This window comes from Cheilinus undulatus, linkage group 17, assembly GCF_018320785.1.
Source record: "Cheilinus undulatus linkage group 17, ASM1832078v1, whole genome shotgun sequence".
Lineage (NCBI taxonomy): Eukaryota > Metazoa > Chordata > Actinopteri > Labriformes > Labridae > Cheilinus > Cheilinus undulatus.
In genome coordinates this window covers 23,265,213-23,292,987 of record NC_054881.1, presented here as the reverse complement: position 1 = coordinate 23,292,987, position 27,775 = coordinate 23,265,213, and the positions used below count along the sequence as shown (strand labels likewise).

The 27,775-nt window shown below is 36.6% G+C and overlaps 2 protein-coding genes across 2 annotated transcripts; one reads left to right on the top strand and one right to left on the bottom strand.

Annotated features, from left to right (window-relative positions):
• The first annotated feature begins 1,733 nt into the window (after positions 1-1,733).
• anxa3b (annexin A3b) lies at positions 1,734-11,631 on the top strand. The gene is made up of 14 exons (XM_041810768.1): positions 1,734-1,883; positions 2,296-2,333; positions 2,437-2,484; positions 4,950-5,037; positions 5,211-5,305; positions 5,409-5,522; positions 5,796-5,886; positions 5,990-6,069; positions 6,774-6,830; positions 7,132-7,225; positions 7,626-7,721; positions 9,644-9,702; positions 9,991-10,113; positions 11,077-11,631. Exons 2-14 carry the CDS (start codon positions 2,319-2,321, stop codon positions 11,134-11,136), a joined length of 1,020 nt encoding a protein of 339 aa, XP_041666702.1. The 5' UTR covers positions 1,734-1,883; positions 2,296-2,318; the 3' UTR covers positions 11,137-11,631.
• Positions 11,622-26,620, bottom strand: rcl1 (RNA terminal phosphate cyclase-like 1). The gene is made up of 9 exons (XM_041810767.1): positions 26,402-26,620; positions 25,871-25,942; positions 22,646-22,821; positions 22,279-22,353; positions 22,031-22,155; positions 21,563-21,688; positions 19,478-19,634; positions 13,070-13,173; positions 11,622-11,792 (listed from the first exon to the last, which is right to left on the bottom strand). Exons 1-9 carry the CDS (start codon positions 26,529-26,531, stop codon positions 11,639-11,641), a joined length of 1,119 nt encoding a protein of 372 aa, XP_041666701.1. The 5' UTR covers positions 26,532-26,620; the 3' UTR covers positions 11,622-11,638.
• Positions 26,621-27,775: the final 1,155 nt, after the last annotated feature.

Below are 27,775 nucleotides of genomic sequence, written 5' to 3'. Positions count from 1 at the left end.
ATCACAATTTAAAATACATCAATTTTTGTCTGGGTAAGGAGACTATAGTACCTGAAAGACTTCTCAGAGGGGAAAAAACACGATAAGTCTTGAACGTAGCATGTATCATATGGTAGTTGGAGCCAAATGGGATGGATTTGTGTCGATTTGTGTACATCATAAGGCAGAAGTCTATCACAAGTCACTCCAGTCAGATTTTCTAAAGCATTTTAACGTTTGAAAGTCTTTAAAACAAATAAGTACGTTATTTTGACCAAATGTTTACCCTTCGTTGTCATTCTTTAATATTTTCATGACAATCCCACTGGAAGGAAAGGCAGCCTAAATACGTACCATGGCTATTAATGCCAATTTTGTGCCCTCTGACTTGTTTTAGTTCCTCATTTTTCCAAACATGTTCTTAAGCCTCTTCATTTTACCACGAGATGTCGCTGTTATCTCACAGTTCAACTTTTTTTCTTTTTTTTTTTTTTTTTCCTTTTTTACAGTTCAGCCTTTAGGTGGATGTATTTGTTGCTCCACCTGGGCATGTACTGTAAAAGTCTTTGCACCTAGATAGTGGAGATATCTGACGCAATAACTTCGAAATCTCCCCATTGCAATGTCTTCTCTTTAACTAAAATGTCATAGACAATGACTCATTGGTGTAATAATACAGCCATTGTAATTCACAGGTAGTAGTGCCCTGGGAGCTATAGGGTTACACAAACTATTGCCACGCAAACCTCTTTCCATGGTGACCCCTAGCCTAGATAAAATAGATATTCACATTCAACTTAATTTGGAAGGATTTAAGAGTTAGGGCATGTAACTTCAGGAAACAGCGAATAATTACTGTCTGGGTCCAAGCAGGGAGCAGACAAAAAAATGTGATTACAGATATTTTTACCATACGGAAAAGGTAGATAAATTTCTAGGGCCTCATGCTGCTGGGGGGCTAAGGATTTTACAGGCAGGGGTAGAACTAATTATAGTTACCTAAATAACTGTAATTGGGTTGCCAAATTTTGCACTACAGTTTAAATGTCGTCATATCAAGCAAATTATAGACAGGAACATCCATAGGGCCTAGAGACATTAAGCCAATGAAATGCTGGATGACTGCTGGTGCATGCATTTAAAAAATATGGGATTTGTAGAGGAAGGATGGATGCTCCTATGTTGACTCTTTTCATTTTCTATTTATTTTATAAGTTGGCCTGGAGACATGTTGAAATATTCTTTGTTACAATAAAATGTTCAAGATAGTTTCTCGATTTGACTGATTTCTGGGAAGGGTCTCGTTATTTATTTATTTTTTTTATTATTATTTCAAATTCATGATAGTATTTATTTATGGGGTCCCCGGTGACGTCAACATTATAAACGATGAAAGGAGGAGATAAATATTACATAAACAAAATATTTTCCTCATGTTTCTCAACGTCCTTCCCATTTTTTCTCACTAAGTTATATACTCGTCCTACCCTGAGGTTACATGACTTTGGTCCCTGAGGGTTATTATTACAGAGCTTGGATCAATATAACTGAAAACAGTTAGGTGTCAAAGTCTCGCGCTTTACACTAAAACGCTCGCGATATTTGCCAAAAATCTAAAGTATGATGTGCCTTTAAATGATGTGGAGACGCTGTTGCGCAAGGGGAGTCAAGTTACAAAGCATTAATCTTATGAATCTAGGCCTTCTCTGTGTGTCTAAGACCCAGGACAGGACAGGATACTGTTACGGTTTACAGATGAGGAGGAGTTTATGGTAAAACGTCTTCATGATTCAACTTCCTCCAGCTAATAATGGGCGTCGCCTTTCCAACTTCCCTGAAAGGTGTGGCGATATTGGCTCACTGTGAAAAACCAGCTCTGACATCAAACCAGCTCTCCTATTTAGGTAAGACAGCTACCCCAAAACATTTAATCTCTGTATTTTAACTTTTACGTACCTTTCTTCTCTGTATAGCTTTTAATATGTTTTAATGTTTTGCTGATCAGAAATATCCAGCTGTAGACTGCTGCAGGGTTTCATTTAGGATTTTCTTGTCATTTACACGTGTCTGCTCGACTTTGTGGCCTTTTCTTGTTTTTACTGTCAAATGAGGGCCGTTGCCGAGTACATCAGAAAGATATTTTAGTGCCTACATACTTCCGGAAATTGTTATGGATGCCAAAATCTGTGGTTGTGAAAGTAAGAGGATAAAGAGGGACAGAAATGCAATTAAATTCCGTTATAAACAAAATTCCAGAGCCGATATAAATAAACTTAGTTCTGATGCTTATCCTTTTAATTGCCTTTTTTCTTCTAGTTTGAGACTTTCATCACATAACCATGTCTAATGTTTGGGTGAGTAGCCTACTTTTAGGCTATCATGGAATTTCTTAACACTTTAGTCCTTTAATATAAGAAAATACAGGTGATCATTTAAATATATTGATTTATATTATAGGATGACTTGGACCTGCTCTTAGACAACCCCTCTTCACTGACTGTTACAGTAAGTTGGATTAATTCTTCCTTTTTAGTGTGCAGGATTATGGATACAAATAGTACAGATTAAACAAGATGTTAAATATTATCATCTTAACAACTATCATACCAAGAGTATTAGTTAATCCAATTCATAAACATCCATACCCAGTCACACTCCAGAGGCAGAAGTGGGAGCAATTTAGTGTTAAGGGTTTTGCCTAAGGACATAGACATGATGCTGCAGGAGCTGAGGATTGAACCCCTGACCTTCCATTGGAGAGACACCTGACTGTGTACTCAGTCACAGTTGCAATATTAACCATGTCTTTATTGTTGTGTTTAATGCCTGTAAAAGCCAGTGTATCAATTAGAAAGCTACAATTTTAAGTGATTTCAAATAAAATGCACCAGTGGTTTGACCTTTCGATGACATGGCTGTGCCCCTGAAAGGCCCTGTAAATGGTTCCTTCTAGTGCTGAACGATTTGGTAAAAATATGCATTTGCAATTATAATGGACAATATTGCAATATAATACATACATTGTGTCATGATTCTCTTGCGACCCCTAACGGGATAAGCAGTAGGCCTATAGAAAATGGATGGTTGGTGTCATGATTCTACTTGCTTGTTGTTTATCAAGGAAATTAGATCTTTTCTTGTGAACATGGTAGTCATAACCCTATTTCAAGGCACCAGTTGGCAACCACATACACACTTAGCTCAAAGTTGCAAGTTAACACAGTCACTTTAAATGAAACACTGGGGAAATATCAGCAGGCTGCCGTCATTTCTCTAAAAAGATTCACTAGTGATTTGGGTAATGTAAGTTTGACAGTTCACTGTAAAATAAAGAAAATCGAAAAAAAAAAATTGGTCAGAAAACTCCATCAATGTATGCACAAGTGGCACAAAATTTGTGGCAGATACCATTTAGGACACAGGTATTGCCAAAATCAATATAAACACAAAGTTCCTTACTGGAGCTTTAAGTATTGAGTAGGATAAATATACTGTGCCTACAAAAAGTATTCACCCCCTGGATGTTTACCCTTTTATTGTTTTATAAATCAGTTATGGTCAATATAGTTTGGCTTTTTTGACATAGAAAAATTACAAAACCCCTCTTTAATGTCAGTGAAATCAGATTCCAACAAAGTAATGGCAATAAAGCAAAATATGTTATAAGTGACTGCATAAATATTCACCCCTTCAAGTCAGTATCTAGTAGTAGTAGATGCACCTTTGGCTGCAATCACCGCACTGAGTTTGTGTGGATAACTCTCAGTCAGGCTTGTACAAACTGGACACTGCAATTGTACGTTATTCTTCTTCGCAAAACTGATCAAGCTCTGTCAGGTTGCACAAGGATCTGGCGTGAAAAGCCCTTTTCAAGTCCAGGCACAAATTCTCTATTGGACTGAGATCTCTACTTTGACCCGGCCTCTCCAGAACATTCACGTTGTTATCTTTAAACCATTTCTGTCTAGCTTTCACTGTATGCTTCAGGTCATTGTCTTGCTGGAAAAAGTCTCCCAAGCTGCATTTGTGGTGATATGCAGTGTTTGGTATCCAGCCATTTTGGTCTCACCAGACCAAAGACCTGTCTTCTACTTGACCACGGAGTCTCCAAATGCCTTTTGGTAAACTCTAGCAGAGATTTAATCTGAGTTTTCCTCATTAGTAGCTTTCTCTTTGCCACTCTTACATAAAGCTTTGACTGGTGAAGAACCCCAGCAACAGTTGTTGTATGCAGTCTCTCCCATCTCAGCTGCTGAAGCTTGTAAAGCCTTCAGAGTAATCATAGCTGTCTCAGTGTCTCAGTGGCCTCTCTCACTAGTCTCCTTCTTGCACGGTCCCTCAGGTTGTGAGGACAACCTGATCTAGGCAAATTTACATGTGGCATATTCCTTCCAGTTCTTGATGATAGATTTAACTGAACTTTGGGGGATGTTTAGTGCCTTTGTAAATGTTTTCTTTTTTTTTTTTTTTGTATCCATCCCTTGACCTTTTCCTTTACCTTGTCTCTGAGTTGCTTGGAGTGTTCTTTTGTCTTAATGGTATAATGGTAGCCAGAAATACTGATTAGCCAGGGACTGGACCTTCCAGACACATGTGTCTTTATTCTATAATAATTTGAGACAAATTCACTGCACTAAGGTGGTCCCCATTTCCCTAATTGTGAGACTACTAGCACCAAATGGCTGGACCTCTGTTGAATTAGGTCAGCCACTTATTTTTCATGAAACAGTTTTTATTTAATTGGCATTACATTGCAAAAAATCTGTTTGCACTTTGACATTAAAGATATTTTTTGTAATATTTTTGTCAAAAAAGCCAAATTATATTGACCATGGTTGGTTTATAAAGTCAATAAAAGGATACTTTTATAGGCACTGCACTGTCTTTATATGGAGTTGTCATGCTTTCTTAGTGTAATTAGATGCCTATTGATCATATCAAAAATTTGAGATTGTCTTTTTGTCACTCAGTCCAGTGCTAGAGGGACTGTGAAGGACAAGGCGAACTTCAAAGTGGAAGAAGATGTGGCTGCAATCCGGAAAGCTATTGAAGGCATTGGTGAGTTAATGAGTTGCAGTTATCTGTATGTTTGGATCAGACACATGTAAAGCGCTTTTTATCCTTTTTATCATTTGCCTGAAATGGTACATTTGTCAGAATGATTTCCTGTGGGTAATAAACGGATAAATGAATAAGTGTTAAGCATCTCTCACGTTGTCTTGTGTTTACAGGGACGACAGAGAAGACACTTATCGAGGTCTTGACCCAAAGAAGTAATGCTCAGCGGCAGCTTATTGCAAAGGCCTATCATAAAGCCACAGGAAGGGTATAAAAATGGACTTTCTGTTATTAATGCATTTCAGTTAGTGTTAACGCAATGATGGTGGAGTAAATTCTGTATTTTTTTTTTAACAACCTTCCTCTGTTAGACATTAGAAGCTGACCTGGAGGGGGACACTCATGGTGACTTTGAGGATGTGTTGGTGGCCTTAATAACACCTCCTGAAGTGTTTGACTGTCGGGAAGTCATTAGAGCCATCAAGGTGAGACTGTGTAAAATAGATACTATTGACTATCCTCTTTATGGCATAAAGTGTTTGTTGTAGTGTTTAAAGAGCAACTGTCAAGTTTAAAGCTAGCAAAAAAGCAGTTCTACAAGTTTCTTTACTTTAAACAGACTTACTTTGCTGCATATTTGTTTGAGTTAATGAAATTTCCTATTTTGTGTACATTATGTTGCAATATTCAGGCTGAAAAGCATATCTTTTCTTCTCGTTTTCAGTGTATTTGTATTCTAACTTCTGTGTTGTTTATAGGGTGCAGGAACCACAGAGAGCACGCTGACTGAAATCTTTACCTCAAGATCCAACAGACAGATCAAGGCCTTGTCTGAAACATACCTTGCAGGTTTGTCCCTGGAATTTCACTGATTGTGATCTGTCAATAAATGTTAATGAAGTAAAGTGCCTGTACTGTCATGAAATTCTCATTAATTTACTCTTTATTCCAGAAACTGGAAGATCAATGATTCATGACCTTCAGTCAGAAGTGTCAGGAGATTATGCCAAAGCTCTGCTCATCTTGGCTGAGGTATTTTGCAGTAATCTTAAACAGTAGCAGGCAACCTGAATGCATATCCCAGTAATGAAAATCAGACCGTAGGCAGGAATGTGATGAAAAAGCTTCCAACACCAAGGAAAACATTTTTATGCTTCTTAGGGTTGTTCTTTCTTTTATCCAGACCATTCGTGTGGATGTGATAAAGGTCAAATTTTAACTTTATTGAACTTGTGTTCATCCCTTGCTTGAGAACACAATATCCTAAGAAAACTGTCAGGGATTCCAATAAAACTTTGCACAAATATTCATTCAGACTCCCAAGAGAAGCTGATTAGATCTTGGAGGTTAGGGTGGGGTAATTCCTCATCAAGACCGGTGATGTCATAGTCTCTTATACTTGCCCTGCTAAAAAAAAAAAGCTAAGCCAGGAATGAGGTTAACAGCTTTCTAAACGTTTAAATCCAAAATTCAGTCACATGTAGATCTCAGCGTTTTCACAAATCAACCTTACTCCAACATATCTAGTTTGTTAAGACACAAAGTTTTGCTTTCACTTTACAGGGACTTTAAGATCTTTTTAAAAGATAAAAAGAATGACTATCTTTCCAAACATTTTTTGTTTTAGTGAGATGAGTATATTATTTATGGTATTCAAAACTGTTCACATATGTACACACTTTTGTTTGATTTTCTTATTTTAAATATTTCAAACGTGTTCTTCTGTTTCCTCACAGGGCAAGAGAGACGAAACCACCAATGTGGATGCTGCTAAGGCTAAAGCAGATGCAAAGGTACAGTTGATATAAAAAGCTCAGTCCCATTTCTAACTTTTATTCTTACCCCATCCCTCATTTTCAAGTACCCCGGTGTCCCTCAAAAGATGAGTCCTAAAGCCACCACTCTTATCAGCAAACACAGCTCTCACAGATTCAGGCCTCAACACGCTTCTTCTATGCTAAACATGTAAACACTGTCCTCTGTATTGCAGCCACTGGATTTGGTCTTGAGAACTCCACAGATATCTCCATGAAATTACATATTTGCATTTTACTGCTGTATGTTGCTTGAAATCTCACTCTTGCTCCACCACAGGCCCTGTATGAGGCAGGGGAGAAGAAGTGGGGGACTGATGAAGCAAAGTTTATCGACATCTTGTGCCACAGGAGTGTTCCCCAGCTTCGACAGAGTGGGTGCACCCTTTACATATTTTATAAACAGATAATGTAAAGACAATACAAGTGTAAGCGCCTACAGTCATGTTTATGCCCCTGTTAAGATGCATTTACATAGACACAACAGTGCTTTGGGGCACATGCTAATGTCAGGATGCTCATGCAAAGCAGCAATAGAGTTGTTCAGCTAATATGAAGACATAAGGTAGTCTAAAACACAGACGTCTGAGGGAAAGTCATTAGTTTAGCAGGTGTTTTTTCCTAAACCAAAGTCTCAAAAAAGTCAAAGTACAGTGATGACTGTGCTGGATGAAAAATAAAGGGATTAGTGAATGTGTAGTAAGTGAAAGCTTAGTTACACCTTCTCTAACTGGATAAAAATGTTGTTTTGAACGGTCTGTGATGTTTTTGCAGCCCTGGTCGAGTACAAGAACCTGAGTAAGAAGACTCTGCAGGAGAGCATTGAGAGTGAAATGTCTGGAAACCTGGAGAAATTACTGGTGGCTGTTGGTAAGAAACACATCCTGTAGTTGTCATACATTGATATGCATAGGCATATGGGGGGGGTCCATTTTAAAAATCATTTGAAAAATATTGTGTTATCTCTTTAAAGAAATTGAATTGTAAATCAGATGCATATATTACAAAGTGAAATTTAATTTTAGAATTAAATCTAGACTGCATCAGAGTTTTTTATTGTGTAACATAAAGAGTTAATAATTACAGTAGTTATGATAGCAGAATACTGAGCTCCAATGCTGTTACAGCTTTAAATCTAGTGATACTAATACCTGTTTCATTACAACAGCAACAAAAGTAGAAGTAGAAACTGGGCATATAAATTAGATTGGTAACATTTAAGGGACCAAAATGCTGCCTGTGCATTTTAGACAGTGTGCAAGGTATTGCAATTTTTGATTCATTTATTTCTGTACTACACACCTGTCTTATGAAATAATTTTTTTTTATTCCCTTTAAAATACCATTTATTATAAGTTGAGAGACTGTATCCTTTAAAATATTTGTTATAAAATTTGACAATCTTAATTAAAAGCTTGTAAGATGTCATTTGTATAACAGGTGTGGTTATAGCTATATTGTAAGCAAGGCTGCCCATGAGGGGGGTAAAAAGGGCTGAGCTTTCTGGGGCCCACAGTAATAGAGGGGCCCATCATTACCATTATACACAGCACGAGGGCCCTTACAAAAAAAAAAGAAAAAATAAAGAGAATCTGTTAATTTCTTTTTTTTAAAAGATTTATTTTTGGCCTTTTTGCCTTTATTTGATAGGACAGTGGATAGAGTCGGAAACAGGGGAGAGAGCAGGGAGAGACATGCAGGAAATAGTGCCACGATTCGATTCGAACCCGGGTCACCTGCGTATATGGCGTCCGTCTTAACCACTCGACTACCGGCGCGCCGAATCTGTTAATTTTGCAGAAAATACTCAAAATATTTTTGAAAGTCATACATGTACAACATTAATAAATTGATAAATTTCTAATTGCATGCAAGAAAATATGCCAGATGAAGCAAAGTCCTTGCATAAGTTATGCACTTGAGAGCTTAATTAAATTATACTTTTTACAGGGACTACAATAAAGTAGTGCTTGTGATTCAACTCAGAGTTATCACATTATCATGAGCACTGGACTAAGACATTGTAAACTTGGGCTATCCAACCACTGGTTTCAGTTTGTTTTCTTGGAAAGGTACAACTTTATAGACCTGAAATATCCAAGATTATAATGTTCAAACAAAAAAATCTGAGTGTGTTTTTTTTAAATCTTTATAATCTCAATAAAAAGATTTTTTTTTTTTCTTGAAAATCTATGGATCATCTTTTTCATCATTCAGGATCTGCTATTTTAGATTTTTGTTCTCATAAATGTATTACTTTTGATGCTCAATTTTTTTTTTCTTGAAAATTAACAGATCCTATTTATTATTTATTTCAGAATGACCCTAATACACCAATACCATTACTTACTAAAGAAAAGTACATTTAGTATATCATTACCTGTTTTAAAATGTAACCCCCCTCTTCGTACAGTGGTATGAGCCTTTACGTTTATATTTTGAGTGAACCCATTCAACTTAACTGTTAGGATTGTGATGCCGGTGCTGATGAAAGCCCAGCCCAGGAGACGTAGTTAGCCAGGAGGCTAACTAATTGCTCATCCAATGTACTGTATATTTATATTATCGAATGACATCTGGGAAGGGTCATTTCCAGCCATTTTAGTGGGCAGATCTGATTGTGGGATTGGCTGAGGCTGTGGTGGAGCCCAATTTGATATCTTTTTGTAGGGCATAGGCATTAGTAACCCTTGTAGCGCTATTGTATATCTAACTTTTATAACCATCAATCGCCTTGCAGATGAGAAACATAGCAGAAACACTTCTATTAAAAATAACCTCTTTTTCTCTAGTGAAATGTGTGAAGAGCGTTCCACTTTACCTTGCTGAGAGGCTTTTCAAGAGCATGAAGGTAAAACTGACTGTCCATCTGTACTGAGTGAGACTGTGGCCTCTATCAGCTAACCCCTTACATTGTTTGATTGTAGCCGTCCTTTTTAGCCACAGCTGACTGTTGCATTTGTCAGCAGTGGTGCAAAGGAATGTTAAGCCTCTGATTTATTGTTGTTTGTCAAAGTGTGCAACAGTGGTTTGATAAGTCAACACATGTAACTACAGACTGTGGCAGCCATTTTACTGGAAATTAGTAGCTGCTAAGGAAGCATTTTGTTTTGTTTTTTAAATGTCTAACTTCTTCCAGGGTGCAGGGACCACAGAGTCAACTCTGACCAGGATTATAGTGAGTCGCTCAGAGATTGATCTATTGGACATCAGAGCCGAATACAAGAAGCTGTTTGGATGCTCCCTCTACACACAGTTAGAGGTCAGTAAGCAAGCTTAGAGCCTGTTTGTTAAAAGGCAATCCAATAAGACCAATGGGGAAGGATCAAATCTGGATATCCTTTTGTATAAAAGGAAAAAAGATAACTAAGTAGGATCAGGTCTGTTTGTCTCAGTTTTTACCTTAAACAAAACCTCTCACTTTCATTTTAGGATTATGATTACTTTGATCTGAAATATCAGGATTCTCCTGATCATAGCACATGGCAGGATTCAGTCAGGTGCAGACTGGAAAGTTCTAGGAAAACCATTAAATTGGTAGAGCAATGCAACATCTTATGAAGTGGTTAATAATTCAGAATAAATTTTTGGCAATATAGTGACTTACTGCTGTGATGACTGCTGTAATAGTTTAAAAGCAATATCTGATTTTCATTTGTTAATTGTCAGTACATTTTTATTTATCATTACTTTTGTTAGTTTCAAGTTATTTCGGAGACCATTGTAGGTTTTTCTTTCTTTAACGGAAGGGTACCAACAATTTTGTCCACATGTATAAAAGGAATAGATGAAGTTGCAAAACTTCATCATGCTGAGGCAACTTGCATGATATGAGACAACAAAAGAATATTATTATAAGTAAAGCTGTGATATCAGAAAAGCATTGACCCCTATGTTGGGCGAAACTGTTATTCACTTGTCCTTATGTGCTTTTTGGGGTTTTGGTCTTAGAAAAGTCCCAAAAATGTTATATGTAAACTAATTTAGATTATTTGATCCTGGGTTGAATAAAAGTGGAGTCTCAAATTGTGACCTTTCATGTCTAGATTGAACCTTCTGATCAACCAGGCCCTGAATTTGATTCTACACTGCTTAGTTAGTCTTGGAATATTAAACAAACTAAGCGCTGTGGTTTTGAATACTGGATATTTCTGTTATCTTGTAGACATATTTTTGAGTTTGCCATTCCCCATTTTTTATTCCCTCTCTTTATGTTTTGTAACAGTCTGAAGTGTCCGGCAGTTATGGCGACACCCTCAAGCATCTCTGCGGCCAAGATGACTAACTCCTCCCCACAGCTGTGATGAAAAACATGTGGTGTCTAGTGAAGCTTTTCCCCGTAGCTGATCAGATGAACTGCATCTAATGATGACAATGACCAGTCGTGACCTTTACATTAGTGTGAAACATTTTCTAGAGCGCAGCTGGGACTAAACATTAGAAATGCTTCTAAAAGAGGAATTCCTACGACATTCAACCAGACATTTCTATCATTTAAAAATATAGTGGTGTGCTAAAAGAAGCAGCTGTTATTCAAGGGTAGGATGAAGTGTTATGTCTTTCTGAATATATAAAAATGTATTCTATGTGACTGATGGATGTTATCAACTTAACATTTCCTACTTTATGGGGCTTTATTTTCTTTTATATTGTAACAGATCATCTACACAGATAACTAATGTCCATACTTTCATTTTAAGAAGATAAACAGTGTTTTCTCTTTTCACAGTGTTTTTATGTGAGTAATAAAGAGGTACACAGTGTCATTAATAAAAGAAAAACTAGTTTTATTTTAGAGTTTTGTTTATGTTGCTGAAACCGACTCCTACACAGGTCATCAGGATTTTGTCACCCCCCTTTCTTTCTTCTTCTGAAGGCTTCTGAACCTCGATTTTGAACATGATCTGGAAGAAATCTCTAATGTGCCTGAGGAACTCGATCCTGAGGAGAGGAGAGAGAGAAGGGGAAGCTAGTAAGAAATATGTTGCTTCATTTTCAGTTACATTGTTATACAAGAAGAAGCAAACACTTCATGCTGAATAAAACACTTAAAAAGTTCACAAGACAAATACAAACTGGGGGTTAAACAGCATAAAGTTTTAGGTTTACTCCATGTTTCCTGCTTCAGATGACAACTTGTGACATCTGTCCACAGCATGTCTTGAGTAAAGTGAGGAGTGTATTGTGATGGCACTGCCAATCTTCAGTTATCATAGTACTGTACTTGAGTTGGACACAGCACCGGTACCATGATAACTGAAAATGGACAGTTCATAGCTCTCTCCTCATCCGTGAAGACACTGATGAGATATAAAAATAGAAGTTCAATCCCTTTTCCATTTCTCCATCATCCTTAATATCTTAAACTGCTGGTTTACAAAGATTTAAAGAAGTTGAAGTACTGACATCAGGTATGTTTGAATAAGACCTGCACATGACAGATTAGTTTAAATAGAATAAAGGAGAGTGGGGATCCAAAGTCAAATAAATGTATAAATAACTATGGTCTGGGGCGCTAGCAGGTAAGTGGCTATGTTGGTGCCTCATACACAGAGGCAGATGGTCATTGTTTGAAACTGGCCTGTCAATCAGTTCCAACATTTAGGCTCACTCCCATTTCCAACTTTTAATCTACCCCTCTATTTCAAGTGCCCCACAGAGACCAGAGCTAGAGTTTCACCCAATCCCTCGATTCCAACAAGACTTGAACACCCATATCCCTAAACATGAACATGCAAAACATTGTGGTAGGGCTAAGTGGTCAGAGCTAGGAGATTTCTCATTATCTTACCAGGTTTAGTCTGAAAACTTGCATTAATATGTACTTAAGTGTAAACAGAAGCTGATGGTGTGGGTTTGTGTCAAAAAAACAAAGAAAAAAACCCAAAACTTTTTGTGACATTTGTGATTCAGGTGTAGGAAGTAACTTGCTTCAAACTTTAAAAGCTTGAGGTATGGGGTAACAGGGCACGGTGTTTATTGCGTCTGTATTTATTTGTCCTCCATTTTCTGGTCTAAAATTAAACAAGAACTTTGCAACACTCCTGCCAACACTGGATGAACAGAAGAATAACAGAATCATAGGTCCTTTGAGTTCTGCGCTTGGACAAAGTGCACCTGTTAAATAACTTATGAATAAGCCAAGAGTCTGTTTGTAAAGTCCAGAGAGGTGAGCAGCTCTTTGTGCATCTATTACTGAATGACACTGGTTTGCTTACGTGTACGGGGAGAGCGGCCCAAGCAGAACCTTTGACACGTCCTGTTGGCCAAGGGTCATCAAGAGCAGTGCCAAGCTTTGATTGGATGAATCCACGCAGCCACCCTAAAACGAAGAAAGAGGAAACTGACGTATGTGAGCAACAAGAACAACACAGAAATACGTCATGGAGGTGGAGAAAAAGAACTCAGAGACCCCCCGACTGTTTGACTATCTCAGGTCAATCACTGACGGCAAATTTAACCAAGAAGAAAATAATCTAAGTGGGGTTTCAGAGGTCAGAGGTTTTTACACTGTGGAGAGTGGATTTCTAAAATTCAAACTGAAAACTACAGAAAAAAAAACCCCAAATACATCTCATCTCCTGGCTGTAATTTAAAAGCACATGCTGGTAAAGGTACATTTTTAAGTGTTATTGTTGATGTTTACTCAGGCTGGAACATTTGACTACTTTAAAGTTCCTGTGAGGAGGTTTTAGGTCATTATAAGAGACTGATTTAAGTAATAACGGATCTTCATGACTTTAAACGCAAATACGATTAGCGGAGGACCATTGTTTCTATATAGTTATTTCTAATGTCTGAAACAACTGCAGGGGGATAGGTGTCAGACAATGTCAGTACTGTACTGTGCTATCACAGCATCAGCAACTTTAATGGCAAAATTCTGGATGAGCCATGCATTTGACTGTACTGACATATTTGGCTTTTGCTAAGTAAGGATTTTTTATACACAAACACGTGAACACACGGACAGAACAAAATAAGCACCCTTTTGTCCACAGACAGCACCAAAATCAACACAAACCATCAGTTCCTCACAGCAGCTTTAATTGTTACATTGTTGGTTATAATTGTCCTGGTTCTTGTCCTAATAGAAGGTGACCAAAGGAGTCAAATATGGGATGCACAGCTTTTTGGCAGTTTTCTGCATTTTTTAATACCAAAACAACACTTTATATCAACTTGTTTACTCTTTGAGGTAATAATTGACCCCATGAAATATAAGTAGAATAAGTTTTTAAGCTCAAGAGGTAATTCAGAAATAACCTAGGGGGAGGCATGATACTAGCCAAAATGAAAGCCATGATGATTTTGGTGAATACTGAGAACACAATTACAATATTATATGTTATTCTCTTTAAGAGTGTGTGGAGAAGAGAAAGGAAGGGAAGCAAGTTGAGCAAATTTTAGCAGGGATGCATGATTTGGCATGGGGTCAACACTGGCAGATACTGGCAAAAACAGTCAGTTATTGGTATCTGCAGATATAAACATTTCTGCCAGCATATACCACCCATATAACGGCTGCAAAAATAGGCCACATATATGAATAAATTGGAGGAGTTTCAGTCAGGACCAACAGATCTGTGTCAGCTGAAGTCTTTTTCTTTGTTCATCCTCATTCCTTATCATTTGACATTTATTTTTATTTACTCACTTTAAATTGCTACTTTAGTTGGTTGAACTGCAAGTCTCTGTAGTGTAAATGTTTCAGGGAAAAATCTTGGGTAAGTCCTCTAAAGTCCCTGTAAAGTGGGGAAAAACAATCTCCATTTAAGGTTTGTTGCATAAGAGGCTTCTGTGTTGTGAACCACAGGGCCAAACCTCGGTCATGGCTTTCCTTATATTTTTGAGTTAGAAAGTCAGCTTGGAAAATGACCTGAGTGGAGTGTTATGTTATTTGGACTTACTAATTTAAAATCTTTGAATTAATGATTAATGCTGTTCTATCTTAATATATTTCATACTTTAATTTCTTGTTCTGCTTCATGTTTTGATTTTCTTTTAACTGTGCTAAGCACCTTAATTTCCATGCATTATTCTTCACCATATTAGATATTTAAGAAAGCAGATCCTTAATCCCAATAATCACATATAATTATGACTACTCTCACACCAAGTCTCTTTAACCAAATAAACTTTAAAGAGGCCACAACTTCTGTCATTCTGAGGTTCAACATTTTAGAGTTAACCATTTAACCTCTTTGATTGAACTAAGGTGTATTAGCTCCAGCTACCTTTCTTTTTTCTTTCTTTTATTTTCATCTAGCTTTGTGTTCATGCAGCTCATTCCAGTAATGCAGAACGAACATGTTGTAACAGCTTGTAAACAGGATTATGATTCAGTTACATCATATTAACAAACCTTTGAGGAGAGTGTGCTAACATTGTCTAAACTGGTGATGAGGCAGAGATTTGACTGGATTTTTCTCCCACAATAAACACAATCAAACTTCTACTTCCAAATAAATATATTATGACCTTTAAATTTTAGAAAATTACAGATCACCATATTTCTAATGTCTACTCCTTAACAAGTGATCAAAACTTCAGTATTAAGCCATTAAACTATGGGATTTCCTAATATTGCTTTTTAAAATAAATAAATAAAGTCCATTTTAAACACTGTCACCTTTACTGCAATTATTTTTTTTCCATTAAAACAGCCTTATGTCTGGACAAATTAATGATCTTTTTTAATTTATCAATAAATCACACTAAACTTTCTTGATTTTAGTGATCATTAAGAGGTGTAACCTAATGTTGAAGTTGTATTTCCTTTAATAATTAAAAAAAATCAGATAAACAGAAGAAATTTAAAAATAAAATAAAATCTAAAAATACATACTTGCCTTTTTTTGTTGTTTTTTTTGGGCTTATTTTTAGTGCTTACAATATTCCCTTGATAGTTTTTGGTCTGGAGCCTCTGTGTGTATCCTTTTCAACAAGCAACCTCATTTAACTGTAATCAATATAAATGCACTGACCACATTTTTCAACTGTAAATTTCAGAGAAAAACAAGACACCTAAAATCCCCTAAGACGCCAGCAGCTCCCTAACAGCCTGAGAGACTTGGAAAAGTCCCGTAGATCCCTCTTGGGTATGGTAACCCCCTCTAAAAACGATGACAACAGGCACAGAAAAACTCAAACAAGTTCAAAGAATGAATGAAATAAAAGGTTAGTATCCAAATATGAAAACTGAGTTATGATTAATAAGGGGAAATCCATGTTTTTCATTTGTGAGCAGAAAGGTTTGGGCCAACAGATTCTTTCATAAGAAGATTTAAAACTGATAAAATCACACAGTAGTGTTAAAAAGGATATGAACTATGCTGATCTAAGTTTAAAGATCAGCAGCAGTACTTGCATTACTTCATAATCAAAACCTGAGAAACTATTTTGCTGGACTCTTGTCTCAAAGCCTCAAAACTCAATGTTATAGCTGTACTACAGTCTACTTTTTAACTTAAAGCTCTTAAAATGAAAATAATCAACAAACAGCAGAAACATTCTGGACATAAAGGAAAAAGAGAAGACCACTCACATCATGTCCTGTTTTGATGCTTCCAAAAACAAAATGTCCATGGTGTAGCTTCAGTTTACTACAAGACGACTGTACTGATTAACCATTAAACAAACAGACGCACACGTACAGAGCACCCATGCCTCTTAATGACAATCCAGAAAATTTCTTCTGCTTTCTCAGTTTTCATCAACTCTTCCAGTAACACATCCATTTCAATATGGTGTAATCTCTTCTCCTCAGCTGTAGAAATCCCTCTTCCTTCCTGCTTGATGTCAAAAATAAAACTTTACTCTGAACTTGTCAATCCCTGCCACCAAAATCCATTGCCCTGTATTAAAGAAAAGTATCAGAAAAATAATCAGTTTTTAATCCATGATCCTCCGAGGCATCTAAAGAGAAACTATAGCTGCTCTGTTAGCAGCAGTGAAGAGGACGAGTCCAACAATATCCCTGTTTGAGAGTTAATCAGCTACCCTGACCAGCTAAATGGACTCACATGTCTGCAGGAAAACTCAAGTCACAGAATGACTCCATCTAATTGTATACACTCGGATGAAATGGGCTCTTCTTTACTGACAACAAACACGCTCCTATGGCCTGAGCAAAACTGGACAAAACATGCAAAATGAATATGAGACATTAATAAATATGTAATTTAAGTTATAATTAAATCTGAAAAATAACTTTTTATTTTCAAAATCTGAAATAAAAAGACAAACAAAACATACAGACAGACATCAAAATGTCAAATAAATATAGTATAAAAATAATTTCAAACATGCCCTTACTTTTATTTGCTATTTAATTATTTTAGAGGAAATTTTGTAATTTATTTTTGCCTTTATATATTTCATAGGGATGCATCAGTTTATCATAAGTATGGTCAATATCAGTTCTGTTGACAAACATCAAGCATCTGCAAATGTTTACCAGTGGTCTCCAATCAATTGAGTGCTGACTGGTATACCTAAGAGATTTTGTACTGGTCAGAGGAAGCGACCTGTTAGACAAACTCTGATCTGTTTTCATGGTCAAATACAGAAGAATGTGTTGGCAGAGTGAGAGTGTTACATCAGAGTGATGAAAAAACATGGGTATCTGCAATCAGCTAAATTGTTCTTGACACTGTATTTTTCATAGCATCTTTAACATTTTAACCCCTGTTATTCATTAAAGCATTTATTTATTTCTGATGCCCTAATTACTCCATACTCCTTTACAAAGCTTTATGTCTCACTCTCCCCTTGTAATCTAAATCCCAGAAATCACTTAGTCAAATGCATTGAAATAAACCACTGGATGTCACAGAATTTTCTTTCACTAAACAATAAAACTGAAACCCTGATGTAGGTCCACAAAAACAGAGACAGGAATTCATATTAGTTTCATCTTCATTTTCTTTCAAGTACAGTGTTTAATTGCTTAATTACTTCATTGTTTCTATCCATTTGTTTTTAATCTTCTGGAAAGCACACTGAGTTTATATTTGTATGAAATCTAAAATTTGTGGTTTTACAGATTCTAAGAGAAGGCACATTTATAGCCTACTTTAAAAAACTGTACTTCTGGGGAGTGTCGAATGGCTTTGCTGTTATGCCACGTGCTCCATACAGAGGCTGCAGTTCTTGCCATGGATTCGACACTGACCTTTGTTAAAGCACATTTGATTAGGTCTACTTTGAATATGTTAATACTTTAATGTTTAACAAACCAAAAGTACAGTGTGTTCTCTGTGCTCCTAATTTATGTGTCTTTTTAAAATACAAAACTTGGTGAAAGGATTTCAAATGTATCAATAATTTTTGAACATTTTCAGCAAATTATAATACAGTGATAATACTGTTGATAAATATCTTGGCTCACTAAAATTATGATAGAAATTTTAATATGGTTACCTCTCCTCAGCGAAGTAACATTTACATTTTGTGTGTTTTTTTCTTAATCTTGGTAAACTGGCCTAAAATGAAAAGGCTTTAAGATTTGGCTTACTTTTTTCCATGCAGCTCCAGCTGTAGTAGGGTCAAAGCGAGCACACATATGTGATTACATAAGAAAACATTAAACTGTCTTAATTTCCATCTTGATGAAACCCAGATCATGCCTTATCAAATGTCTGACTGACTCAAAATGTTCTTGAAGAGCTCTGTCCATTGTGGCTCTGCCCACAATCAGTCTTCCAGTTGACTCCAGACAGGATGATTACCAGGGAATGTGGGTAAACAAGAGCAGCAAATGTAATTGTTGCATACTGAGATTCTTAAGTGTCCTGACTATGTATGTGAGGTATTCCCCTAGAAATTGGATTTACCCGGTGATGGGCTGATGCTCCGGCTGCTGACTAGCCTGTTAACCTGATATCAACTTTCGGGGGGGAATCAAGACTTTCCATCTCAGTAGTCAATCGTGAAGAAACTGATGTTAGAGTAAGATTCCAGCAGTGTATATATCAATGCTGGATATTTAAAGCAATAAAAGTATCAAACGTAAGCATACTGGAACTTTATTGATATCAAAATGAGCACTCTAGTTGAATTGTGCCAAAAAATAGAGGACTGTTTTTATATTCTGAATAGCAGTCAGGTTCCTACTGTTTCCTGGTCTGTAATATTTGATAAATGGGTGACACCAGTTATGGTCCTTAAAAAACTGTTTTTTGGTTTGTTTGTTTTTTGGTTTGTTTTGGGGTTTTTTTGTTTTGTTTTTTATGTGAAAGCTTGTTTTTTTAACCTTTGATCTAATGGTTGTTCATTTTTAGGTTCAAAATAAATCACTGACTGAACGTCAATAAACACCGACTGACAGATACTTACTGGTCCCAAACTTAAAAACTGGTCCTTTCCTTTCCAAATCCCAATTGGTTTTTGCCCCAAACATCAGTAGATGCAAAAAGGGAAATACCCTAAATCTATGGTAAATCTTGTATGTTTCTTTATGCTTGATATGAAAAAAAATGTACAATTGTTTCTAAATTTCTAATCCCCAATCCCAAATCAAATCTGATGCTCAGCAGACAACACAAAATATTTAATTGACCAAGAACCTAAAATAAAAAAGATCAGTGTTATGAGTTTATGCACATGTGAAGCACTTTACTTACACGGTGAATCTCCTCTAGGAGTAGTTTGGCACAATTCCTGCCTAGGTCTTCTGGTAGTACGGGGTCTCCCTGCCCCTGCGGTGTGGACGACATCTCAGCACTAAAGAAGGTACCATTCAGAGTTTCTGCCACCAAGGTCAGACCAAAACCTGGAGACCTGAGGGAAAGTAACACTATTTACTATTTTATTTCACTATTTACTATGCCTTCTCCTAAATAAGATAATTTAACTGTAAATGTATTAATTCACTTGGAAAATTCAAGTTTAGGATGCAAGTACGGATTTACTCTGACAGCATTAGAATGTATTTGACTCTACCTTGAATATGAATGTTTTTATCATATAATCTGCATGCCTCTCGAGACAACAGACATTGCAATATAATTTGTTTTCAAAATATATATTTGGAATATTAAAAGAAAACAGCAGCTCTTTGACACTTGCATGACAAAAAGAAAGTGAAACAACAGGTGGATGGAAAGTAAAGATGGAGTAAACCATTTCCTCATAAACCTTACTTATAGACGCCATGGGGCGCTGACAGCCTATTGGTTTTATTTGTGCGCCCTGTGTACAGAGACTGCAGTCCTTTAAGTGGGTGTACAAGGTTCAAGCTAGAGCTGGGCAATAAATCAAAAAAGATAATCGAAACTGACATTTAGAGCCTCTAACCGACGTAAACCTGTTGTGTCAATTATTTCAAATATTTCCTCTTTTCTAGGAAAAATTTGACCTTTATGAAAAAACATTTGCATTTCAGCTGATGTGTTTTTTTATTTCAAATGTATCAACAAATTACCATAAATTGTTCATCTGTGCCTGTTCCTTTCAGTTGTTTGTTTTGAAATTATACAAATATTTACAGAGCAAACAGAGTAAGAGGTTGGGGGTCGAAAAATCGTTCATCAATCATAATTGAGTTAAAAAGTTCAACTAATCATGATTTTGATTTTTGCCATAATCACCCAGCCAAAGTTTAAGCCCAGCTTTTGGCTCCTTTTCTTTCCAATCCCACACACACAAACAGCACCACCATCCAGGTGCAGGTCGCTGGGTAGAAATACATCCCGCTCGTTTATTTCCTTTATTATAGCGGGGGTGGGGGCCATCAGAAAGTCATTCCTGCCATTACCATAGTAATTTAGGACATTGTCAGACAGTTTACAAAGGAAAAAAATACTCTTAAGTTGATTATTCTACTTATGTTTCTGCTCTCATAGTGGGAGTGTCTACAGACCTACAACCAGAATGTTAAACATGTCAGAAATCCATCCGACCAGTTGGGAGCAGCTGGTTGGGCTGTAGTTGGTTGGGCTGTAGTCGGGCCGTAGTTGGCTGTCGTATCTCCCAGTACATGGCCCGACAAAGAACGCATGATCTGACTAAAGTCGGTGCAACTTTCAAGTGAGTCATGGACTCAAAATCCATGGCTGAATTGGATGAAATTCGCACAATGAACACCCCGCTTTAGGTAGAGTGCACCGACCCTGCATTTACCATCACTGTAACTCCAGTAGTGAATGCGTGTAGCCTAGTTGTTAGGCCTATTTGTTTTGCTCGTTATGTTGCTATAGGCTGGCCTAAAGATGTTTCTGTTCATGTTTCTTGCTCATTCTATGTTGGGATGCATTAATTTATACTTCAATAGGTTGGAAAATGGCAGGGATACACATTACAAGCCAACACCTTAAGTTTCCAATTAATGTAGAAAGGACTATTGAAAGGTGTTTTGTTGATGAGCAATTCACACTAGAGTGACACTAAAGTAGGACAACCAACCCCATTCTCCTCTACATATACTCCTCTGGGTAAATGCCATATGTCTACAGCCCCATCTATGGTTCACAATTAAAGGAGCTCAATAAATGTTTTGGTTTACAATTAAAAACATTTGCTGACTTTGTACGAGACATGGAGGTTAATATAGTTGCCCTCTGATCAACATTCCTTTTTCAGGCTGCATACAAATGTGTTCTTGTTGACAATATACATATATTTCACCTAATAAAGGTTATAGGACCGAAATGTTGACAGATTACTACAGACACACTTTAAAGAATATACATCAATGTCTTTGTACTCACTTGCCAGAGTTGGGACCTTTCATGTGGTCTGTGTGGATGTAGATGTCTGGAATAAAATGGTTAAGGACACCCCTGGCTGACTCCACGATCCTGTTGGCCATCTGAGGGGAAACTCGTACAGAGTATCTGAGTTTCAACCGTTAAGGACCTTGTTTAATGTGCAGCATTGACACTCAAAAATTAATATTTTTTTGGCCATCAGTCAGTGCAAACAAGGCATTTGTCATATTGGGCCATTATGAGAGAGAAACTGTTGCCACCAGCTTCTGACATTAAACTGACGAAAGAATTCAAAGACGAATGAAATGAAAGATCAGTCTATATTGAAATAACTGTCCACTGCTGCACTAAAAAACATAACTAATTAAGATGACTGGTTAATAGAAATGGTTCAACATGGCCTTGTGCCGCTTCAGTTTTGTTCAGAGATCTAAAAAAAGTCATGAACTGTGTCTCTGTAAAAGATACGCCACTCCTCTGATCCTCTTGATCTTCCCAGGGTCGGTGAGTTGCACAGGTCTGATGGTCCTACGGACTGGGCATGTGAAAAATACCTCTCCTCCTCCACCAGGTGCCATACCCCTCTTCACCACCTGAGGGGGCAGCAAAAGGGACACAGTGCGACAAAACCCTGATAGACTGACATGTTTAAGTTACAATTAGGCAAAATTTATTTCATTACTAGTTTTATCAACAGGCCATGGCTGCGCACTTACCTTGAGATCAAAACCCTCTCCATCGATGCCAAACTTCTTCATTACAGGGAGAGCGGAGGACTTAAGCAGGTCGACCTGCAGTAGAACGATTATTTACATCCTTTAAAACACTCTTCACTGCCTTTAAGGAACACAAAATGTTATTTGACAGGCAAAAGCACGACAGGAAAGAGTCTAAATGCCAGAAAAAGAGCCTAAACTGGATCAGTCCTCATCATGGCAACATAGATAGTGCTCACTGTTTCCATGACAACACCCCTTCTACTTTTATAAAGTGAAGGGGGTGTTGATGAGCCAAAATTAAACAGGAGGGAGTAAATCAATAGGAAGTTACATTTAGAAGGTTATGAGATGTGTGCATCCTTACTGTTGGGTCAGTGGGGTCGTTGGTGACGCCCCTCAGTGTAGCCTTCAGAGACGTCTTCATGAATGGAGCCAGCATGAGTAAAGCTTCCAGGTAATATCCGATAGAGCGCTGCATGTTACAGTCATGATCTATAGTACCACCAAACAACAAGCCAGGCTGATAGAACAACACCGTACCTTTAAAAGAAAAAACATACACAGACTGTGAGTTGCAGTGGACAGAAATTCAAAGACATGGATTAATGGAGACAATAAAGTCAATTTAAAATGTAGTACGTGGAGCAGAGAATAAATATTCTACATGGGACATAAAAGAAGTTCTAAAGCAGCATTTATTTAGTGATTATATCAGGAGTGGTTTGCCTAAATACAAGATGCAAAGCAGGATTCTTAGAGAAGCTGCAAAATTGATTCTTTGTTTTTGTAGTATGAGAATTTACAGTTAACATATCAGGAAGGTCTGTTGTATATTTGTCTATGAGTTTAAATTCCTTATACTGAAGGTAGGATATATTTTTGGGTATCAAAGAAGCATCAATTTGAATTGAGGCCTCATGACTTTTAGTTAAAATCTCTTAAAATTCAGTCCAATCAGGTTTCTCGATATTGTCATGATATATACAGCAGAACACCTCTGCCTAAAAATCATTAAACTGGAATTTTGAAACACATTTCTGATGAAGAAATATTACACCTATTGGACTATGAAATTTCAATTAATTGCCCAGCCTTAATCTTGGCTATAAAAATCTGTTTAATCAGCTGTAAATAATGGCCCTATGTACAAAAGAGCTATTGGAGTTTCAGGCTGGACCAACAGATCTCTGTCAGCTGAAGTCTTTTTCTCTATTCATCATCATTCATTACACTTTAAAGTGTGTTTTAAGAACTGAAAATTGTTCATTTGTTTGTCCTCAAACTTTACATTGTGTGTTTTACAGACTGAAGTTTTATGTCTGATCTATCGAGACGCTAGTATTGGTTAAAACTAATTTGTAAATATCAGCATATACAATATTGTGCATAACTAATTTTTGACAACCAAAACATGCAGGTATCTATTTCAGACCAGTATAAAATGCACAAATAAACTGGCAATGTTGATTTATAATTTCACTTTTGGTAGCTTTGGTTAAAAATATCTTTTAATGAAAAGCAATTCTAACGTTGTTAGAATATGAGCAATAAAGTCTGAATTTAAAATAATTAACAAGAATTAAGGCAGTCAAAAGATTTTTTCAAAATTGCAATTATTATCAAGATTTTAGTTGTAATCGAAACTAATCGAACCCTTTTACACCACATTCTAAAATTCCACTACTTGTGTTCAAAACTTTTTTTTCCCCCATTTTGGATTTTTCTACCGTCTTTGCCTAAGGGTAACTGACTTCCTGTTTGCATACAAATGCTCTTCTATGGATAAATCAAAGATTAGAATGTGAACTTTACCACAGAAAAACAAATTGTTATGGAATAGACAGGAAATAAGAGTAAAAACATTAATGTTTGATACCACAAGGTTTAGATGACTTCTGACTTGTCTACTGCACTGTCTGTGAGTTTTTTAAATATGAGACATTAAAGGTGCAGTGTGTAAAATTGGGGAATATTAGCAAAGCTGGATTTCTATTATTTGGTCCCTTCCAAGGTTTTGGATTTTTCATTAGTTTTTTATTGGCTTTTACCTTTTGTTTTACATTTCAGTTCAGTTTAAATTACTTTTTCCTGTCGGGTTGCTAGTTTAGTTTTTATTTTGCAAAAATGCTTCGTTCTAGTTTAGTTTTTATTAATTTAAGTGTTAATCTTAGATTTTTAAGGCAACATCAGATACCTGTCAGCACCTAGACCTAAAAGGGCTCATAACTTTTCCTTTTCTTTAATTAATTTTTATGTTTGTATAAAATTTAGACCAGAAATTACCATTGAGTGAAGTCTTCACCAATCAGATCAGGGGATTTCACTCTCTCCAGGCTTGTCAGTCATTATGCTGCTGTCAAATACTAAAACTAAGGAGATTTTGTCTTTTATCATCACTAGGTCCACTAGGATGATTATAATGTTACATTGCTGGCTTTATCTTTCATGGGTTCCCCTTGTTGTTGCAGTTTTGTCCTGCTATGTTCTTTGCTTGTGTTATGATGATGCTCTGTTTTATTTGCGTTTCTGCTTATTGTCAAAGCACTTTGCAAACCTCTGTTTTTAAAGGTGCTATACAAATAAAGTTATTATTATTATTATTATCATATTTTAATTTGGTTAGTTTTCTAAGCACCGGATTTAGTTTTAGTTAGTTTTCGCTTTCTTTTAAAGGCTTAGTTTTTTATCAAGTTTTAGTTTACTAAAATGATTTTTACATATTAGTATTAGTTAATTAGTTAGTTCTAGTTAACTATAATAACTTTGGTCTCTTCTGTGATACTGCAGAAACATGCAAAATGTACAAATCCAAAATGGTGGACTCCATGGAGCCATCCCTCCCTATGTATAAATAAAAGTCTTATTCTCAGTTAATTAAAAATACACATGTCTATGTATTCAACTGATAAAACCCTAATTTTTTTGGCCTACTTATGAGTATTTTGTTTCATTTTTACCAAGTTTGTTCTACTTAATGCTACTCGGCTGAACATTACAAACTGCACCTTTAAGGAGCAGTGGTGGACTTATTTTACATCACAGAGAAAGCAGGGAGACATTGTGATGTGGCTTAACCAAAGTATAATAAAGCCTTTGATTAATTGCTATAAAAAATTATAATGCACCAACTGTGGATTGAAGATAATCACAATTGATGTGATCAATTTTGTAGCCCATACAAGAATAATTACTTCAAACAAACCAGCTCAGTTCCCCCCTTAACATGTGTTTATACAATTACACCATTTACTGCAATAAAATGAAAGCCAAAATAGTAATCAGATATTTTGAGTAATTATTTCAGATTAACTGTTAAAAAACACCCCTATTTATTAGGATTAATGAGATTCAAATTGCTATGGCTTAAGCCGACACATTTGTATTATAAAATGTTACCAGACAGTGGAAATCTAGCAAAAAGTAAGGGCTAGTGCTTAAAATCAACATGCCACATTCAATGCTTCTGTCCGTTAATGTTGGACTGTGTTGAAATATCAACACTCAGCTCTCGTCTGCGAGAGAAAACAGTAATTACATAAAGCCAGTGAGAAAGGTAATATTACACACCCATCGTAACTGTAACACTTACCTGTTTGGTTGATCTCTATTCTGGAGCCATTGGTCACTTTGTCCAACAGTCTGACGAAGCTGGCCTCAAAATCTGGAGCATCAAAACACAAAATAATGATATTCAAACTTGACATCCATCATGTCTGTATACTGTTTAACAAATCAAAACCATGCCAAGCAAACTTATTTAGACAGCCACAATTATCTAATATTAGATTAATATCTTATGATAATTCACTTTAACACATCACCAAAACATATGGAGCAAATGTCGTCTGTAGCAACTTCTGGTACTCACATATGCCAAGAGGAGTCACTCCCATAAAATGATGCTAAGCTCTTAAAGTAAACTTTTGACAAACTAGACGAAAAGATAACGCTGCACAGTCATGCACAGTTGTTTTAATATCCCATTGACACCACTGTCCAATTGTTTCTCCTCCTCCAACGCCCAGACATTAAACAAACTCCCAACTGCGTAACAGCTAGCTGGTTAGCCGTGGAGCTAACTGCGACGCCACATGTAGAGCAGAGTGAAGCTGTAACTTACCGCGGAGCCCCGGGTTGTCATCTTTAGACCTGATGTTCTTTATTTTCACTCGTTTCCCACTGAGTGTTGATAAAACCAGCCGCTGTCTGAAGAAATTGCAGCCGTCATAAGTGAGCCCGTGGCTTGCCATGTTATTGTTGTTTCTGCCTGGCGTCAGTCGAAATCCACGTGTGTTTGCACAGGAAAATGTTGGTGGTAGACGAAGGTACGGTAAGCCACGAGGGACAAAGAGGCCTTTTTGAAGGTGTATTACCCCAGTTGGCCACGAGATGACATCAGATCACCATTCATAAGAAAAATGTGGGCGCGGTTTTTCATTTATTTACGTCTTAAAGGTGCAGAGCATGATGGAAATGTAAACAATCGGATCTATAGAGGCCACATGCAGGATTATCTCGCTTATTTTGATGCAGGGACGAAGGTAGTGACTAGTGCTGTTATTTTTCCATGTTTTTTTGATAATATTTTGGGGATTTTGTTTAGGAAACTGAATTTAGGCAACTTTGCAAGTTACCTAAATCCTCACTGATGAGTGGGAAACTAATCCATCTGACGTGCCAGGTTAGAATTTAGGGTGATTTTATAAGTTCTTGTTTAAAAGGCGTCAATATGATTTCACACTGTTTCACACTGAAATCTGATTTTTTCTTTATTTCAATACTAAATATATATTTTTGATTTACTCACCATTGTGTACATATTCATGTCAAAAATGCAAAGTGATGCTTGACATTGTCACTATAGGGTCAGATACAGTATATGCAAATATACAGATGCACACGCAGGTGGTAGTATGATAAAAGTGTAAAAGAACCTAACTGATTGTTTCTAAAAACTTTCACTGCAGTGGTTCTCAGCTGGTCTAGCCTCATGGTCCACCACCATCTCTTTAAAGAAAAATCAGGATCTAAGTTTTCAACCACTCACATGTATTTTATGAAATATATTCCAGTTTGGACCTCTGATTAAACAAAAAAAGATCAACAAGATGAGGAAGAGGAAAATAATGGACTTATGAAATGATCAAGATTTTAACATATGAGCGAATGTAAGGAGGAATAAAACATGTCCAAGGCTGTATTTTCTGTTAGGGTATGGCTGTCACATATTCTGTGCAACATTTGTGTCAAGAATTCCTCAATGTTTCGTTATAGATTACATTAAAAAAAAAAAGGCTGAAGAAAAATAAAATATATACCTCCTTTAAACCTCCATATATCATAGACTTTAACCACAATTTTTTCCAGGCAGACATTTGAGGCACACTGAAAAACAGCTCCACGTCCTACTTCTGGGTCCCAGTCCACTGGTTGACAACCACTGTTTAAAGTTAGTCATATAAACAACTAAAAGAAACTAAATGTTAACTGAAAG

What these genes read in the sequence shown, in the direction of transcription:
- rcl1 (XM_041810767.1), bottom strand. Translation starts at nt 26,531, where the DNA reads ATGGCAAGCCACGGGCTCACTTATGACGGCTGCAATTTCTTCAGACAG. An exon ending in AAGAGGATCAGAGGAGTGGC is followed by an intron (nt 21,689 to 22,030) that starts GTATCTTTTACA and finishes GTTGAAACTCAG; the next exon opens with ATACTCTGTACGAGTTTCCC. An exon ending in AAAGGTCCCAACTCTGGCAA is followed by an intron (nt 19,635 to 21,562) that starts GTGAGTACAAAG and finishes ACTTTCCCTCAG; the next exon opens with GTCTCCAGGTTTTGGTCTGA.
- anxa3b (XM_041810768.1), top strand. An exon ending in ATCATAAAGCCACAGGAAGG is followed by an intron (nt 5,306 to 5,408) that starts GTATAAAAATGG and finishes TTCCTCTGTTAG; the next exon opens with ACATTAGAAGCTGACCTGGA. An exon ending in GGCTTTTCAAGAGCATGAAG is followed by an intron (nt 9,703 to 9,990) that starts GTAAAACTGACT and finishes AACTTCTTCCAG; the next exon opens with GGTGCAGGGACCACAGAGTC.